At 44.2% G+C, this 20,569-nt stretch overlaps 1 protein-coding gene across 1 annotated transcript in view; it reads right to left on the bottom strand.

The window, feature by feature from the left end:
- Positions 1-20,569, bottom strand: part of LOC140724452 (uncharacterized) — a 40,019-nt gene that overhangs the window by 13,526 nt on the left and 5,924 nt on the right. The window contains exons 2-3 of the mRNA XM_073038905.1: positions 5,648-5,794; positions 2,535-2,630 (exon numbers count right to left, since the gene is read on the bottom strand). Coding sequence (XP_072895006.1) covers positions 2,535-2,630; positions 5,648-5,794 — 243 coding nt within the window. The remainder of the gene's footprint in view (positions 1-2,534; positions 2,631-5,647; positions 5,795-20,569) is intronic.

The raw sequence follows: 20,569 nt of genomic DNA, 5'->3' as shown, positions 1-20,569 counted from the left end.
ACTGATCCTGAATCTAAGGAACATTGGAAAATGATTACCAATGCATCCAGACAGACAAGCAGTTTCAGCGACAGATTACTATCGATGCAATGCTCCTCAGACAGGATGAAGAGGTCAATACTCCCCAATGCCATTAGGCTTTACAATTCTACCGCCAGGACTTAAGAACTTTTTAAAAGCTATTATTAATGCTTTTTGAGATAGTGATTTAGATGCATATCATATTTTTTACTGAGTTAAGTATTGTATGTAATTAGTTTTGCTACAACAAGTGCATGGGACATTGGAAAAAAGTTGAATTTCCCCATGGGGATGAATAAAGTATCTATCTATCTATCTATCATCCGCAATTTCCAGGGCCACCTCCTTTAGTACCCTAGGGTGCAGACCATCTGGACCTGGGGATTTGTCAGCCTTCAGTCCCATCAGTCTTCTCGTCACCGTTTCCTTCCGAATGTCAATCTGTTTCATTTCCTCTGTTCCCCTATGTCCTTGGCCCATCCATACATCTGGGAGATTGCTTGTGTCTTCCTTAGTGAAAACAGATCTAAAGTACTCATTAAATTCTTCTGCCATTTCTCTGTTTCCAATAACAATTTCACCCAATTCATTCTTCAAGGGCCCAACATTGTTCTTAACTATCTTCTTTCTCTTCACATACCTAAAAAAGCTTTTGCTATCGTCCTTTATATTCCTGGCTAGCTTGCGTTCATACCTCATTTTTTCTCCCCGTATTGTCTTTTTAGTTAAGTTCTGTTGTTCCTTAAAAACTTCCCAATCATCTGTCCTCCCACTCACCTTAGCTCTGTCATATTTCCTTTTTTTAATGCTATGCAGTCTCTGACTTCCTTTGTCAACCACTGAGGCCCCTTTCCCCCCTTTGAATCCTTCCTTCTCTGGGGGATGAACTGATTTTGCACCTTGTGCATTATTCCCAAGAATACCTGCCATTGCTGTTCCACTGTCTTTTCTGCTAGTCTATCCGTCCAGTCTACTTTGGCCAGCTCCTCCCTCATGGCTCCATAGTTTCCCCTGTTCATCTGCAACACTGACACCTCCGAGCTGCCCTTATCCTTCTCAAATTGCAGATAAAAGCTTATCATATTGTGATCACTACCTCTTAATGGCTCCTTTACTGCGAGATCGCTTATCAAATCCTGTTCATTACATAACACTAAATCCAGAATAGTCTCCCTGGTCGGCTCTCGTACAAGTTGTTCCAAGAATGCATCCCGTAGGCACTCTACAAACTCCCTATCCTGTGGTCCAGCACCAACCTGATTCTCCCAGTTCACCTGCATGTTGAAATCCCCCATAACTACTGCGACATTACCTTTGCCACATGCCAATGTTAACTCCCTATTCAACTTGCACCCAATATCCATGCTACTGTTTGGTGGCCTGTAGACAACACCCATTTGGGTCCTTTTGCCCTTACTGTTCCTCAGTTCTATCCACACAGACTCTACTTCTCCTGACCCTATGTCCCCCCTTGCAAAGGACTGAATCTCATTCTTCACCAACAGGCCCACCCCACCCCCTCTGCCCACATTTCTGTCGCTACGATAGCACGTATACCCTTGTACATTCATTTCCCAGGTCTGATCTCCCTGCAGCCATGTCTCCGTTATCCCAACAACATCATAGTTACCCATTCGCACCTGGGCTTCAAGCTCATCTGCCTTATTCCTGACACTTCGTGCATTCAGATATAGAATTTTTAACCCATTTCTCCTCTCTCTGTTTGAATCGCTGCCTATTGTGCTTAACCCAGCTCCCCGAACTCCCATCGGGCTATACGCCCCTAGAATTTTGTTGTCCTTCCTACATTTACTTATTCTTGCAACACATTTAACTCCATGTTCCGTCAGACCATCCCTCTGTACACGAGTCCTCCTTATCACTTGTTCCGCCTCACCTTCCTCTACTACACACTTAATATTCCGGAACCGTGTAGTCCCCACCTGTCCTTTATTCTTCCTCTCGCTATCCTCTCTCACATTCTGGATCCCCGCCCCCTGCAAATTTAGTTTAAACCCCCCCAAGAAGCTCTAGCAAACTTCCCTGCAAGAATGTTAGTACCACTCCAGTTCAGGTGTAAACCGTCCCTTCGGAACAGATCCCACCTTCCCTGGAACATCCAGTACCTGCTCCCATACCTCTTCATGACCCTGATTGTGAGGGTGTGGGTGGTGCTAAGCAAATGCCACATCTTGCCCAAGGGTGACCTGCAGGCTAGAGGAGGGCAGAAGCTCCTTACACCTTCTTTGGTAGAGACGTATCTTCACCTTGACAGATCTCTGACTATCATCTGAAAGCAACCAACCCCGTGGACTGTTCTCCACAAGAACGCTCACTGCCTTTGGAGAGACGGTGGATGTTGGTGAAATTTGATGCAAGATGGGGAGAAGGATCAGCTGAACAATCACTATCACCTCACCAGGACGCACATCCAGCAGGTGAATCAGTCTATAAGAGGTTCAACATCACACAGCGAGAAACTGAAAAACCCCAATGGACACGAGACCTGATACCTGAAGATCTCTCTCCCACTGAGACAGACGATGGTGATGGGGTGGGTTGTCCTGTAGATGATCTATTGGACTGATCCATTGTGGAAGTCTCCAGGTCTGGAACAAAGTAACAGAGACATGGGAGAGTGGCAGAGATTAAACAGGGACAATAATTCATAAAGATGAGAGATTCTGCAGATGCTGAAAATCCAGAGCAACACACACAAAATGCTGGAAGAACTCAGCAGATCAGACTGCATCTCTGGACGGGAATAAACAGTGAATGTTTTGGGCTGAGACCATTCATCGGCACTGGAGAGGAAGGGAGAAGAAGCCAGAATAAAGAGGTGGGGAGGAGTACAGCTGGTAGGTGATAGGTGAAGCCAGGTGAGTGGGAAGGTGGGTGTGTGAGGGAGGGGGTGATTTGAGAAGCTGGGAGGTGATATGTGGAAGAGGTAAAGGGCTGAAGGAGGAGTAATCTAATCACAGAGAACAGAATTAAGTGATGGAGGAAGGGGACCAGAAGGAGGTCATGGGTTGGTGAGAAGAAGAGAGGGGTTAAGAGGGGAGTCAAAATGGGAATTGAAAAAGAGAGAATTGGTAGAAGGGGGAAATTACTGGAAGCTAGAAAAACCAATGTTCATACTGTTAGTTTGCAAGCTACCTAGATACAATATAAGGTGTTGCCACTCCTAATTTTGGCCTTATCAGGTGAGTGGAGGAATCCTTGGAAAGACGTGTGGGAATGGGAATGGGAATGGGAAGTTGAATTGAAATGGGTAGACACTGGGACAACAATTTGAAAAGGAGGTCTCAGATCTGAAGAGATACCAAATCCATCCAGTTCAGTAACTCTCCCTGGTGAATGTCTGTGACCAGTCACTACTCTGTCAAAGCCCAGATTAATATTGAGGTCTGAAGAAGGGGAAGATGACCCCACCACGGATACCTGAGTTCACAGACCCTGGGATTCCTGAATTGTGAAGGATCTGCTGTCACTGATCCCTGGGGTTCACAAGTTGAGGCTGACAGGGAATCTGTCCCTGAACTCACAGACACAGCTGGTGTGCTGGTCAGACCCGGACCAGGTTTACCTGTCACTGATCCCTGGGGTTCACAAGTTGAGACTGACAGGGAATCTGTCCCTGAACTAGCAGACACCGCTGGTATGGTGGTCAGACCCGGACCAGGTTTACCTGTCACTGATCCCTGGGGTTCACAAGTTGAGACTGACAGGGAATCTGTCCCTGAACTAGTAGACACCGCTGGTATGGTGGTCAGACTCGGACCAGGTTTACCTGTCACTGATCCCTGGGGTTCACAAGTTGAGACTGACAGGGAATCTGTCCCTGAACTCACAGACACAGCTGGTGTGGTGGTCAGACCCGGACCAGGTTTACCTGTCACTGATCCCTGGGGTTCACAAGTTGTGACCGACAGGGAATCTGTCCCTGAACTAGTAGACACCGCTGGTATGGTGGTCAGACCCGGACCAGGTTTACCTGTCACTGATCCCTGGGGTTCACAAGTTGAGACTGACAGGGAATCTGTCCCTGAACTCACAGACACAGCTGGTGTGGTGGTCAGACCCGGACCAGGTTTACCTGTCACTGATCCCTGGGGTTCACAAGTTGAGACTGACAGGGAATCTGTCCCTGAACTCACAGACACAGCTGGTATGGTGGTCAGACCCGGACCAGGTTTACCTGTCACTGATCCCTGGGGTTCACAAGTTGAGACTGACAGGGAATCTGTCCCTGAACTCACAGACACAGCTGGTGTGGTGGTCAGACCTGGACCAGGTTTACCTGTCACAGATCCCTGGGGTTCGCAAGTTGAGACTGACAGAGAATCTGTCCCTGAACTCACAGACACAGCTGGTGTGGTGTTCAGACCCGGACCGGGTTTACCTGTCACTGATCCCTGGGGTTCGCAAGTTGAGACTGATATGGAATGTGTCCCTGAACTCACAGACACAGCTGGTGTGGTGGTCAGACCCGGACCGGGTTTACCCGTCACTGATCCCTGGGGTTCGCAAGTTGTGACTGACAGGGAATCTGTCCCTGAACTCACAGACACAGCTGGTGTGGTGGTCAGACCCGGACCAGGTTTACCTGTCACTGATCCCTGGGGTTCACAAGTTGTGACTGACAGGGAATCTGTCCCTGAACTCACAGACACAGCTGGTGTGGTGGTCAGACCCGGACCAGGTTTACCTGTCACTGATCCTTGGGGTTCACAAGTTGAGACTGATAGGGAATCTGTCCCTGAACTCACAGACACAGCTGATGTGGTGGTCAGACCCGGACCGGGTTTACCTGTCACTGATCCCTGGGGTTCACAAGTTGTGACTGACAGGGAATCTGTCCCTGAACTCACAGACACAGCTGGTGTGGTGGTCAGACCCGGACCAGGTTTACCTGTCACTGATCCCTGGGGTTCACAAGTTGTGACTGACAGGGAATCTGTCCCTGAACTCACAGACACAGCTGGTGTGGTGGTCAGACCCGGACCAGGTTTACCTGTCACTGATCCCTGGGGTTCACAAGTTGTGACTGACAGGGAATCTGTCCCTGAACTAGCAGACACCGCTGGTATGGTGGTCAGACCCGGATCAAGTTTACCTGTCACTGATCCCTGGGGTTCACAAGTTGTGACTGACAGGGAATCTGTCCCTGAACTCACAGACACAGCTGGTGTGGTGATCAGATCTGGACCAGGTTTACCTGTCACTGATCCCTGGGGTTCACAAGTTGAGACTGACAGGGAATCTGTCCCTGAACTCACAGACACATCTGGTATGGTGGTCAGACCCGGACCAGGTTTACCTGTCACTGATCCCTGGGGTTCACAAGTTGTGACTGACAGGGAATCTGTACCTGAACTCACAGACACAGCTGGTGTGGTGGTCAGACCCGGACCAGGTTTACCTGTCACTGATCCCTGGGGTTCACAAGTTGTGACTGACAGGGAATCTGTCCCTGAACTCACAGACACAGCTGGTATGGTGGTCAGACCCGTACCAGGTTTACCTGTCACTGATCCATTGGGTTCACAAGTTGTGACTGACAGGGGATCTGTACCTGAACTCACAGACACAGCTGGTGTGGTGGTCAGACCCGGACCGGGTTTACCTGTCACTGATCCATCAGGTTCACAAGTTGTGTCTGATTGGAGATCTGTATGCGAGCTTGAAGACCCTGCTGTGGTTGTGTTAAAACCTGGACCAGGTTCTCTGGTCGATGTCCCCAGGGATTCCCAAGTTATGTCAGAATGGAAATCTGTAATAAGAAGATATACGAAGGATGGGTAATGCAGTAAACAAGGTTCACATTAGATCAGGAAGGAACTCAATGGCAGGGAACATAAGGCTCTAGTCCAGGTCAAATCTGTCCTCTAAAATACACACACACCCCTCTCCTTTGTTCTTTAATACCTCTGTCTTTCACTCTTAAATCCCTCTCCTCACATCTCCATCTCTCGGCATTAACTCTGTCTGTATGACTCTCTTTTCAGTCTCTCCTTTCCTCCCTCCAGTTGGAGCGTCACTCTCACTGATCTCTCTGTCCAACTCTCCTCACACAGTCATCACTCTCTCTTCACTCACATCATTCTTCCCACTCCAGCATCCCTACCTCTCTCACTATCCCTCTGTCCTGTGTGTTTTCACCCATTTCCTTCTGTCCACATACTGAATTACTCAAATCCCACTCTGGTCATTTCTATGTCTCATCAGTCACCGTGTAACTCCTCACATTCATTCCTCCCTTCCTCTCTGTGACCATTCTCCCCTCACACAAACATCATCCCTCCTCCCTCCTGTGTCATTCTCATTCATTCCACCCTTCGCTGTTCATTCCCACCACCCCACTCACTCCCACCCCAACAGAGCCTCATCCCTCACGACTCACCAAACCCAACCCAACAGACAGGAGAGAGGAACCACTGACTCCATCATTCACACCCCTACCCACAATGCACTGTACATCCAGTAGGTGAACTGGTCCATGGGAGGTTCAACCTCACAGAGTGACAGAGACTGAATGAACACAGACAGACATGAGACTTGGTACCTGAGGATGTGTCTCCCGCTGGGACAGAGGACAGTTCCTGGGTGTGCTCTCCAGTAGACAATCCTGTAGACAGTTGCAGTGTTGAACTCTCCAGGTCTGGAACAAAGTAACAGAGACATGGGAAATGGGCAGAGATTAGACAACACAACAGGGACAATAATATGTGCAGACGAGGAATTCTGTAGATGCTGTAAATCTAAAGCAATGCACACAAAATGCTGAAGGAACTGAGAAGGTCAGGCAGCAGCTCTGGAGAAGAATAAATAGTCGATGTTTTGGGCCAAAACACTTCATCAGGACTGAAAGGAAGGGGGCAGAAGCCATGATAAGATTGTGAGGAGAGAACAAGCTGGTAGGTGATAGCCGAATTCAGGCAAGTGAGAAGATATCTGGGTGATGAGCAGGCAGATATGAGAAGCTGGGAGGTGATATGTGGAAGAGATAAAGGGATAAAGAAGGAGAAATCCAAGGAGAGAGGACAGTGGACCAGAGAATAAAGGGATGGATGCGGGGACAAGGTGGAAGAGATGGGCAGGAGAGGAGAAGAGAAGGACTAAGAGGGGGGCCAGAATAGGAATGGAAAAAGAGAGAAGTGGGAGAGAGGAGAAACTACCAGAAGTTAGCAAAATTGGTATTCATGCAATCAGGTTGGAAGTTACCCAGAGCACAATATGAGGTGATGCTCTTCAAACTTGAGGGTGCTCTCATCACGTCAGTCATGGACAGTCATGTCAGAGTGGGAGTGGGACATAGAATTAAAGTGGGACTCAACCAGAACAACTTGTCAAAGAGGTCTCTGATTTGAAAAGAAACCAAAACCATCCAGTCCCTGCTCACAAACTCTCCCATCCAAAACTTCTGTCACTAGTCAGTTCTCTCAGTCAAAGCCCAGATGAATATCAAGGACTGAAGGAGGGAAAGATCACTCCTTTCATTGACCCCTCCCTCCACCTCACAGTTACCTGAGCTCACAGACCCGGCTGGGGTGGTGATCAAACCCGGACCTGGTTCTCCCATTGCTGCTACCTGGGGATCCTGAGTTCTATCCGACTGGGAATCTGTACCTGAGCTCGCAGACCCTGCTGGGACGGTGATCAAACCCGGACCTGGTTCTCCCATTGCTGCTACCTGGGGATCCTGAGTTCTATCCGACTGGGAATCTGTACCTGAGCTCACAGACCCTGCTCGGGTGATGATCAAACCCGGACCTGGTTCTCCCATTGCTGCTACCTGGGGATCCTGAGTTCTATCCGACTGGGAATCTGTACCTGAGCTCGCAGACCCTGCTGGGACGGTGATCAAACCCGGACCTGGTTCTCCCATTGCTGCTACCTGGGGATCCTGAGTTCTATCTGACTGGGAATCTGTACCTGAGCTCACAGACCCTGCTCGGGTGGTGATCAAACCCGGACCTGGTTCTCCCATTGCTGCTACCTGGGGACCCTGAGTTCTATCCGACTGGGAATCTGTACCTGAGCTCACAGACCCTGCTGGGGTGGTGATCAAACCCGGACCTGGTTCTCCCATTGCTGCTACCTGGGGACTCTGAGTTCTATCCGACTGGGAATCTGTACCTGAGCTCACAGACCCTGCTGGGGTGGTGATCAAACCCAGACCTGGTTCTCCCATTGCTGCTACCTGGGGACCCTGAGTTCTATCCGACTGGGAATCTGTACCTGAGCTCACAGACCCTGCTCGGGTGGTGATCAGACCCGGAACTGGTTCTCCCATTGCTGCTACCTGGGGACCCTGAGTTCTATCCAACTGGGAATCTGTACCTGAGCTCACAGACACTGCTGGGGTGGTGATCAAACCTGGACCTGGTTCTCCCATTGCTGCTACCTGGGGACCCTGAGTTCTATCCGACTGGGAATCTGTACCTGAGCTCACAGACCCTGCAGGGTTGGTGGTCAAACCCGGTCCATGTTTTCTGGTTGGTGATACCTGGGGTTCCTGAGTTGTGTCCGACAGAGAATCTGTATTCAGAAGATATACAAAAGAAAGTTAAAGTAGTAAGCAAGCTTTATGTTTGATCAGGAACAAACTCAAAGGCAGGAACAGGAGGCTCAAGTCAAGGTCAAATCTGTCCTCTGAAATACACACATACCCCTCTCCTTTCCTCTTTAATACCTCTACCCTTGTCTCTCAAATCCCACTCCTCACATCTCCCTCTCTTGGCATTCACTCTGCATCACTCTCTTTTCAGTCTCTGCTTCCTTCCCTCCAGTTGGAGCATCGCTCTCACTGATCTCTCTGCCCAACTCTCCTCACACAGTCATCACTCTCTCTTCAGTCGTCACATTCCTCCCACTCCAGCATCCCACCTCTCTCTCCATCCCTCTGTCCTGTGTGTTTTCCCCCCGTTTCCTTCTGTCCACGTACTGAATTACTCAAATCCCATTCCGGTCGTTTCTATGTCTCATCAGTCACCGTACAACTCCTCACAGTCATTCCTCCCTTCCTCTATCTGACCAATGGATGGAGTTAAGTTTGATTTCATGATGCTTGTTACTGCTTGTGTGTGTGAGGGGGATGGGGGCTTTGGGGTTTTTCTGTAATTCATGAACACAATCTCACTATTCCTCTTTTTGCATTATTTATTTATTTCTTTTTGATTGGAACGTACAGCAATGTGTTTTATATCTTACTCTGTACTACTGCCAAAAACAACAAATTTCACAAGAGACATTAGTGATAAGAAACCTGATTCTGATCCTGAATCTCTGACCACTGACCATAAATCGATGTCCTCTAGTTATATTCACCCTGATCAGTGATAATATTTCCAGCAGGACGTCCCACACCACCAGCTTCAGGAACATTCATTTTTCATTCATTTTTAATCTTTTTTTATTGAATTAAAAAAAATATAAAGACAAATACAAATCAGAGGAGTGGTTATATCAAATACCTATTCCAATAAAAGTACAAACAACAAAAGGAGTGTAGATTATCAAAATCATATATAGTATAATATTGAGCTAATATATAAAAGGAACCACAACTCCTCTTAACAATTCGAAAAAAGACTAAAGAATTTCTAATATTAAGAAGAAATAAACTCACTAAACTAACCTAAAACAAAAAAAAAGAGACTGGGCAGTCCATTTCAGGATATAATTACAAAAAAAAGGGAAAAATCTTTCCGGTCAAATCTGAAACATCACGCAGAAGAACAAAAAAGATTACCTAAAAAAGTGAAAAAAGTCAAAAAGAAGAAAATTAAAATCATATGAAAATTTTGAATGAAAGGTCACCAGCTGTACTCAAATTCAAAAGATGTATCAAACGTCCGACTCCTAATTTTCTCCAAGCTTAAACACGACGTAATGGAGGAGAGCCAAAAAATAGTAGGTGGATTAGGATCTTTCCAATACAAACAAAGAACTCTCCTGGCCAATAAAGTTGAAAAAGCTATAATACGTCGAGCGGAAGCAGAAACATTTCCTGCTTCCTTTGGAGTGATCCCAAAGATTGCCGTAAGTGAATTAGGTTGTCGGTCCAAACCTATGACTTTGGATAACGTTCTAAAAACATCTCTCCAAAAATTATTTAACTTTATACAAGACCAAAACATATGAGTTACGGTACCCACCTCAGCATTACATCTATCACAGATGGGATTTATATTAGAAAAAAATATGTGCTAGTTTATCTTTTGACATATGCGCCCTGTGCACTACCTTGAACTGAATCAAGGCGTGACGGGCACAGATGGATGAATTGTTAACTAATTGATAAATTTTGTTCCATTGATCATCTGAAAGTGACTCCTGAAGTTCCAGTTCCCAAGCACATTTAACCTTATCATTAGACATCATTCGTAAATTCATAAGCCATTTATGTATAATGGCTATCAATCCTTTTTGAGATGGTTTAAGCTGAAAAATAACATCTATCATATTTGGTAAATGAGCAAATAGATAATTCTGTAATAAATCTCGTAGAAAATTCCTAACTTGTAAATACCTAAAAAATTTTGCATTAGATATATCATATTTATCCACTAGCTGTGAAAAAAAATTGAACAATTCTCTAAAAACAAATCTAAAAATGTTTTTATTCCCTTAGTTTTCCATATTAAAAAGGCCTCATCCAGAATTGATGGTCTAAAAAATAGTTAAGATGGATATTACTAGAGAGAACAAAGTTATTCAAATCAAAAAATCTGCGAAACTGATACCAAATATTTAATGTATGTCTAACAATAGGACTACGAGCTTGTCTACCAATCCTAGAAAACAAAAAAAGGAAGAGGATCTCCCAGTACGGAAGCCAAAGAAAACCCCCTTACTGAGCTCTCCTCCAAGTCAAACCATGAAGGACAATCTTGATTATCTATACCGTAAATCCAAAAAGTAATATAACAAATATTAATTGCCCAATAGTAAAATCGAATGTTTAGTAACACCAATCCTCCATCTTTTTTTGATTTTTGCAAGAAAGGTTCACTCAATCTAGAACGCTTATTATTCCAGATATATGACAGGATCATAGAATGTATTCTATCAAAGAATGTTTTCGGGACAAAGGATGGAACAGCTTGAAACGTATATAGAAATTTTGGTAAAATTACCATTTTTTAGCATTTATTCAACCAATTAATGACATCGTCATAGGCGACCATTTAGAAAGCATTAGTTTTATACATTCAATTAGAAGAAAATTATAGTTAAATCATTAAAATATTTTAGTAATTTTAATACCAAGATAGGTAAAGTAATTTTTAGCAATATTAAAAGGTATTTGATCACAATAATCGGAATAATTATTAATAGGAAATAATTCACTTTTATGTAAATTTATTTTATATCCAGAGAAAATACCGAATTCAGTAAATATGGGTATCATAGAGGGAATAGATTTCCTAGGGTCTGAAATATAAACTAATAAATCATCTGCGTATAACAAAACCTTATGTAATTTATCCGCTCTCTTAATACCCTGAACAGAGTTAGAATCCCTAAGAACAATAGCAAGTGGTTCTAAAACCAAATTAAATAATAAAGGACTAAGAGGGAAACCCTGACGATTTCCTCTATATAATCTAAAATAAAGAGATTTTTGATTGTTAGTTATAACCGCAGCCATCGGGGCTTGATAAATCAGTTTGATCCAGGAAATAAATCCCAGACCAAAGTTAAAGCTCTCCAAAACCTGAAACAAATAAGGCCATTTCACCCTGTCAAAAGCTTTCTCTGCACCAAGAGAAACAACATTCAGATTATTTGACTAAGGGAGAATGAATAATATTAAACAATCATTGAATATTAAAATGTGAATACCTAGTTTTAATAAATCCAGTTTGATCATTTGAGATAATAGTGGGCAAATAATTCTCAAGTCTATTAGCTAAAATCTTAGAGAGAATTTTAAAATCCACATTCAATAGGGAAATTGGTCTATAAGAGACACATTCAGAAAAATCTTTTCCTTCTTTAGGAATCAATGAAATTGATGCCTCATAAAAAGTTTTCAGAAGATTCCCATAAGATACACAATCAGTGAAAGTTTGACAAAGATGTGATGTAAGCATTTCATTAAAGGTCTTATAAAATTCCATTGCATATCCATCTGGTCCCAGTGCTTTCACTAATTACATAGAGGATATAGACTTGGCTATTTCCTCTTGTTTAATAGGTGCATCTAATACTTTAATATCTTGAGTAGAAATTTTAGGTATATTTATTTTTTACAACAATCTATTCATAATAATAGTATTATCAGGGAATTCAGATTTATAAAGATTAGAATAGAAATCCATAAATATCTTATTAATTTCATACGGGTCTAATATTTCAGTTCCATCTGATCTACGTATTTTCAAAATCTGTCTTCTGACCATATTTGCCTTCAACTGACCAAACAACAGTTTACATGATTTATCACCATGTATATAAAATTGACTTTTAGATTTTAAAATTTGCTGTTCAATGGGGAAGGTCAAAAGCAGATCATATTGTGTTTTGAGTTCAACCCTTTCCTTATATAGGTCTTCACTGGGTCTTACTGAGTACGCTTTATCTATCTCTCTAATTTTATTAGTAATCACTGAAAGTTCCGCTTTGGTTTTCCTTCTTAAACCTGCTGAATATGAAATTACCTGTCCCCAATAAAGGATTTCATTGTATCCTACATAACCAAATTTGACATACCGTCAATTGTATTAAGTTCAAAAAATATAGAAATTTGCTCCTTGATAAAACTAACAAAACCTGGATTCTTTAACAATATGGGATTCAATCTCCATAGTGACAGTTTCAAAAAATTATCAGAGAGTTTCAGGGTTAATTTCACAGGCGCGTGATCTGACAGTGCAATGACATCATACACACACTCGTCAACAGAATATAACAACCGTGTATCGAGAAAAAAATAATTAATTCTTGAATATTTATGATGAACGTGTGAGAAAAAAGAAAAATCTTTGTCATTAGGGTGTTAATATCCCCAGATATCGACCAGGCCATATTCTAAATGAAAAGAGTTAATACAGGTTGCCGCTTTATTAGGAAGCGACGGATTGGTTGATGACCTGTCAATCGCCAGATTAAGTCAACAGTTAAAGTCACCGCCCGTGATCAATTTATATTCATTTAGATTCGGTAGCTCAGAAAAAAAGCTTCTTAAAAAATTCAGGACTGTCTGAATTAGGTGCATAAACACACACCAGAGCTATCTTTTGAATGCATAATAACAATTAAATATCTTCCAATTGAATCAGTAACAGTATTAACGTGTACAAAAGGGATTTTAGAATTAACAAAAATAGATATCCCTCTAAATTTATTGTTGATATGGAATGATATAAAGGTCCCTTCCAAAATTTAAAAAAAGCGATCTTCATCCTGTCTCTGTACGAGTCTCTTGCGCAAAAATACTATCCGCATGAAGTGTTTTAAATCTCTTAGCTTCAGGAACATTGATCACCCCACAACCATCAGACTCCAGACCAGCATGGATAACTTCACTCACATCAACTCTGAACTGATTCCTCAACCTACAGACACACGTTCAAGGAATCTACAACACATCATTTCAGTATTATTTCATATTTTATATCCATAATTTGCCTTATTTCACACATTGGCTGTTTGTTAGTCATTGTTTTTGTATAGTTTTTCATAAATTCTGTTGGATTTCTTTATTTTCCTGTAAATGACTGCAATAAAATGAATCTCTGGGTATTATATAGAGACAAAGAAGTACTTTGATAATAAATCTTACTTTGACTCTAAGTCGACACTATCTGTACCTCTTGTAATCTTCTACACATTTTTATATATCCTCAGAATCAGAATAATTATCACCACTGGGCATCACTGGAAATTTGTCATTTTGCAGCAACAGTGCAGTGGAAAACTAAAATTTCCTTTAATTAGTTAAAATATTTACTCATTTATTGGAAGGTACAGCAGGGTAACGGGTCCTTTCGGCCCAACAAGTCCGTGCTGTCCTGTTACACCCATGTGGGCAAACATTGAGTAAAAGACAACAAACTGTGCAAATACAAAAGAAAAAGAAAAATAATGTATAAATAAACAATAGATATCAAGAACATGAGGTGAAAAGTCCTTGAAAGTGAGTCCATAGGTTGTGGGAACAGTTCAGTAATGCGGTGAGTGTTGAGTGGAGATTACCCCTCTGGTTCGAGAGCCTGATGTCTGAGGGGCAATAACTGTCCCTGACCCTGGTGGTGAGGGTCCTGAGGCTCCTGTACCTGCTTCCTGATGGCAACAACATGACGAGAGCATGCCCTGGGTGGTGGAGGTTCCTGATAGTGAACGCTGACGACGCTCCATGTCGATATGCTCAATGGTGGGGAGGGCTTTATCCGTGATGGACTGGGCCATCAATTATTTACAGATTCAGCACAGTAACCGGCCCCACGAGCCCCACCACCCATGTGACCAATTAACCTACTAACCCAGACGTCTCTGTAATGTGGGAGGAAACCGACACAGTCACAGGGAGAGTGTACAATCTCCTTACAGACAGCGGTGGTAACAATTAAACAAATAGTGAAAATATCCTGCCTGAACGTCACTCCAAACCTCACCCACCGGACACTTTCATTTCCCCCACCCCTGAGCACCAGGTCTCAGCCCCCCCGCTCTGTCACTGAGCCGTCTCCACATGTCTTCCAGACCGGTCTCCATCCAAGGCAGGTCATTCCGGATGAGTGAATCACCCTTTCCGGAGACCTCATGTACTCCTGAGATTGTCAGTGGGGATAGAACGGACTCCATCATTCACATCCCACTGAGAAACACAGATAACCACTGAATCAGCTCACGAGAGCCTGTAGACCACTGAGTTGTGGAATGAACCCCCCCCCCCTTCCATAGTCAAGTTTTTCTACCTGAGGACGTGTCTCCCAATGGGACAGAGGATGGTTCCTGGGTGGCCCCTCCAGTCGATGACCCTTTGGCCTGTTCCCTTGGAGAAGAACCCAGGTCTAGGGTAAAGGAATGGAGACATGGGAGAAAGAAAATCACCGGAACATCGTACCTCTCTCCCACCACTGAATCTCACCTAAAATCTTCATCACTACGGGTGACTCCCGTCATTCGGAGTTGGGATGAAATTCTGGGACTGACCATGGGGATCAGCATTCCCTTTGATGATCCCACCACCAAATCCTGAGCTGTGGACCATCCTGCATCCATTGTCTCTCCCCCCCACCACCCCCACAACTGTCTACAGTTCCCTCTCAGCACCCCTCCTCCCTCCAGTCCCAATCTTGTACCCCATACCTCTCTCCCATCCCCATCCACAATCTCCCTCTATTGTCCTCATTCCTCCTCTCTCCTCCTCACTCCCCTTTCTCTCCCCACCACTCTCCCTCCTCTCCACTTTCCCACTCCCTCCACCCAGTCATTCCACTCTGACCCCTCCATTTTCCTCAATTTCCCCTCCCCTCTTCCCCCAACAACCTTCACATGGTCCCTATGTGTGACAGGGCAGCCCGGGAGTCTCAGGTCACCTCATTGTAGGAAGGATGTGGAAGCTTTAGAGAGAGTGCAGAATAGATTTACCAGAACGATGTCTGGATTAGAGAGCAGGTCTTGTCAGGAGAGGTTGAGTGAGCGAGGGCTTTTCTCTTTGGAGTGAAGAAGGATGAGAGGTGATTGATGGAGGTGTACAAGATGGTAAGAGGAATAGATCGAGTAGACAGCCAGACTTTTCCCCAGGGAGGAAGTGGCTAATACCAGGGGGTGAAATTTTATGTGACTGGAGGAAAGTATAGGGTGGATGTCAGAGGTAAAGTTCTTTACACTGAGAGAGGGGTGGGTGTGTGGAACACCCTGCAAGGGGAGCTGGTACAGACAGATACAAAGTTGTGCAGACCTACTCTGAGATCAATCTAACCTTCCCCCCCTACATAACCCTCCATGTTTCTGTCATGCACGTACCTATGAGTTTGTTAAATGCCCTGAATGTATCTGTCTTTACCACCACACTTTGCAGGGTGTTCGACACACCCACCCCTCTCTCAAGGTAAAGACTTTTACTTCTGACATCCACCCTATACTTTCCTTCAGTCACTTTAAAATTACACCCCCTGGTATTAGCCACTTCCTTCCCGGGAAAAAGTCTGGCTGTCTACTTGATCTATGTCTCTTATCTTCTTGTACACCTCCATCAATCACCTCTCATCCTCCTTCACTCCAAAGAGAAAAGCCTTCACTCACTCAACCTCTCCTCATAAGACCTGCTCTCTAATCCAGACATCGTCCTGGTAAATCTATTCTGCACTCTCTCTAAAGCTTCCACGTCCTTCCTACAATGAAGTGACCTGTGACCCTGTCACACATAATGAGCATGTGAAGATCATAAAGGGAAGAGGGGAGGGGACACTGCGAAGAAGAGACGGGTAAGAATGGAATGACTCCCCCCACCTCCAATCACTTCGCTTCATCCCACACACCAGACCTTAATCCCATTCCCCACCTCCAGTCTCCCTCCACTTTCCCTTCCCCTGATGCCTCCTCCCCACCCTCCTTCCTCTCCCCATGGTCTTCCCTCCACCCCAGTTTTTCCCCTCCTACCCCTCCACTCTCCTCCACTCTTCCCCATTCCCTTCCTCCCCACCACAGCCTTTACAATGTTTCCCTGCTCCCCATGTGTGTCAGGGCAGACTGGGTTGGGTGGTTCTGCTCACCTCATTATAGGAAGGATGTGGAAGCTTTCGAGAGTGTGCTCAGGCTTTTATCACTGGAGTGAAGGAGGATGAGAGGGGACTTGATAAAGGTGTAAAGGATGGGAAGAGGAATGGATCGAATGGACAGCCAGCTATTTTATTTCCCAGGACGGATGCGGCTAATACCAGGGGCCATAATTTTCAAAGCTAAGTATGATTGTTTTTTTTAGTAATTTATTTTTATTGAAGTTTATCATTAAACAAATATTTCCATAAGATGTATTTCAGATACTGTGTGTGTAGGCCTCTGTTAGTCTCGATAAACCATGGATTTGCACCTTGGAAAGTTTCCAGGACGCAAGCCTGGGCAAGGTTTATTTTTATGGAAGACCGGCAGTAGCCCAAGCTGCAAATCTCCCCCCTCCACACCACCAATGTTGTCCAAGGGAAGGGCAATAGGACCCATACAGCTTGGCACCAGTGTCATCACAGAGCAATGTGTGGTTAAGCTCAGATACTATACATATATATCATATAATCATATTTGTCACAAATACTGTGAGGTATACACTTACAGAAAGAACAATCGAAATAAGAAAACCATGTATAAAGTAGGGAGTGATTGTTTTTACAACATCTTCATTGACTTGTGAGAATAAAATCAGGCCTATGAGGTGTTATGTAGTTAAACCATTTTTCCTAATATGAATCAAATTGTTCGAACACAGAGAGTGGTGGGTGTATGGACTGTCCTGCCAGGGGTAGTGGTAGATTCAGATATATTAGGAGTATTTAAGAAACAATGAGATAAATATTGACATTATCCACACTGGTTCAGGAGCCTGATGGTTTGAAGGGAATTGTGGGACCTAAGGCTCTTGTACCTCCTTCTCAGTGAGAAGAGAGCATGGACTGGATGGTGGGGTACTTGATGATGGATGCTGCTTGTAGATGTGTTTAATGGTGGGGAGGGCTTTTCCTGTGATGGACTGGGCTGTATCCACTATTTTTCTGATCTTGCTCATTGGCATTTCCATACCAGACTGTGATGCAACCAGTCAGAAATAGTCTCCACCACACATCTATAGAAGTTGGTCAAAGGTTTAGGTGACAGACTGAATCTGTGCAAACTTCTCAGAAAGTAGAGGAGCTGCCATGCCTTCTTTGTAATGACACTTACATACTGGTCCCAGGACAGATCCTCTTATCGTACAAGATGTCTGTTCAAGAGTCTGATGACAGTGGGGTAGAAGCTGTCCTTGAGCCTGGTGGTACGTGCTTTCAGACTTCTGTATCTACTGTCCGATGGGAGGGGGATATGAGAGAATGTCCGGTATTTGATTACGCTGGCTGCTTTACTGAGGCAGCAAGAAGGGTAAACAATGTCTGTCTGTACTTCTTGCCATAGTAATTCTAATATTCTAATAATATGTTTTAATGATCTAATAATAATCAGTTTATAATAATAAATTATAACTGAAGACACATCAGATTTCTATAGGTGTACTGTGGAGAGCATTATAACTGGTTGTATCACCATCTGATATGGAGATACCAAAGCACAAGATGGAAAAAAGCTGCTGAGGGTTGTAAACTCAACCAGCTCCCTCATGGTCACTGGCCTCCCCACCATTGAGGAGATCTTCCAAAGGCCTCATCTCCTCATGTCCCTTCTCACCTGCAAGATCTTTGGCCTTCGAACATAGAGTGGTGGCCTGACGTCTAATTCCTCCAAATACCTCTCCCTAAACTCTAACCTGATGACTAACTTCCCACTCTGTCCCCAATACCATCTCTACAAACTTATAAAAACAACTAAATCTGAAACGTTATCTTGATGGAGAGCACACTTTGACCATCTATTGTACAATACTCCCCAGATACTATCTTGATTATCTACTGTACAATACTCCCCAGGCACTAACTTGACCATCTATTGTACAGCACTCCCCAGATACCATCTTGACCATCTATTGTACAACACTCCCCAGACACTATCTTGACCATCTATTGTACAACACTCCCCAGACACCATCTTGACCATCTATTGTACAACACTCCCCAGACACTATCTTGACCATCTATTGTACAACACTCCCCAGACACCATATTGGCCATCGATTGTACAACACTCCCCAGACACCATCTTGACCATCTATTGTACAACACTCCCCAGACACCATCTTGACCATCGATTGTACAACACTCCCCAGACACCATCAATCACTGTCATGGGGCTGCTGGACTGACTTACACGTTCCTACACTATATCGTCTGAATAATTGTATATTGGTGTTCCAACCATTACAATTCTAACAGAAACATCTCACAGGTTAATTTTTCGTGAGGGAACAAAGGATGTTTCATTATGACAGATACAAAGTAACATTTCATAAATGTAAATTGGTCAGTGGATGTAAATAATCTGGAATGGGTTGGGAGTTGGTGGGTGGAGAGATTCCATCAACATTACTGAAGATTTATTCTGGGCAACGCACAGTGACACAATCATGAAGAAGGCACACCAGAAGCTATATCTCATTAGGAGATTGAGGAGATTTGCCTTGTTACCAAAGACTCCAGCAAATTTCTACAGATGTACCGTGTAGAGGATTCTGATGGGTTGTATCACTGTCTGGTGTGGAGGGGCCACTGCACAGGATCGGAAAAAGCTGCTGAGGGTTGTAAACTCAGCCAGCTCCATCATGGGCTCTATCTTCCCCATCATCGAGGACAATTTCAAAAGGAGATGCATCAAAGATTAAAGTTCAGATTAAATTTATTATTGATGAACTTGTTTATTACTGTAACAAACACGAGAAAATCGGCAGATGCCAGACATCCAAAGCAACACAAACAAAATGCTGGAGAAACTCAGCAGGTCAGGCAACATCTGTGGAAAAGAGTAAACACTCAATGATTCAGACCAAGACATTTCTTCAGGACTGAAAGGGAAGGGGGAAGATGCCTGAATTAAAAGGTGGGGGTAGGGGAGAGAGGTTGGCTGGAAGGTGATAGATGAAGCCAGGTGGGTGGCAAAGGTCAAGGGCCAGAGAAGAAAGAATCTGATAGGAGACCAGAGTGGGCAGTCCGAGAAAGGAGAAGAGGATGTGACCCAGGGGTAAGTAACAGTTAGGTGAGAAGACGTAAGAGTGGAGAATAGAGGATGTAGGAGGAGGAGGGAATTTTGTTCAGCAGAAGGATAAATCAATATTCATACCAGCAGGTTGGAGGGTACAGAAGGAATATAATGTGTTGCTCCTCCACCTTGAGGGTGGCCTCATCTTGGCACAAGAGGAAACCATGGATCAACATGTCGGAACTGGAATGGGAATAGTCATTAAAATATTTGGCCATCAGGAAATCCCGCTTACGGTGGATAATGTGGAGGTGCTCGAGAAGCTGTTCCTCCAGCTTACGACAGGTCTCACCATTGTAGAGGAGGCCACACCGGGAACACTGGACACAACAGACAGCAGATTCACGGTTGATGTGTTGCCTCACCTGTTTGGGGCCCTGAATGCAGGAGAGGGAGGAGGTGTCGGGGCAGGGGTAGCACTTAGGCCACTTGCAGGGGTAAGTGTTGGAATGGAGATTAGTGGAGAGGGATGAATGGACAAGGCAATTGTTGAAGAAACGACCACTGTGAAAAGCAGAGGGGTGGGGGGAAGGTAAAGATATGTTTCGTGGTCTGATCTCTTTGGATATGGCTGAAGTTTCAGAGCATAATTTGTTGGAGAGGGAGGCTGATGGGTGGTAGATGAGGACAAGAAGGACTCGATCACTATTATGACGGTGGGAAGATAGAGTGAGTGCAGATGTACGTGAAATGGAGGAGT

The sequence above is a fragment of the Hemitrygon akajei genome, unplaced genomic scaffold (assembly GCF_048418815.1).
Source record: "Hemitrygon akajei unplaced genomic scaffold, sHemAka1.3 Scf000225, whole genome shotgun sequence".
NCBI lineage: Eukaryota > Metazoa > Chordata > Chondrichthyes > Myliobatiformes > Dasyatidae > Hemitrygon > Hemitrygon akajei.
The sequence above is the reverse complement of the archived record's forward strand: the minus strand, read 5'-3'. Positions and strand labels throughout refer to the sequence as shown.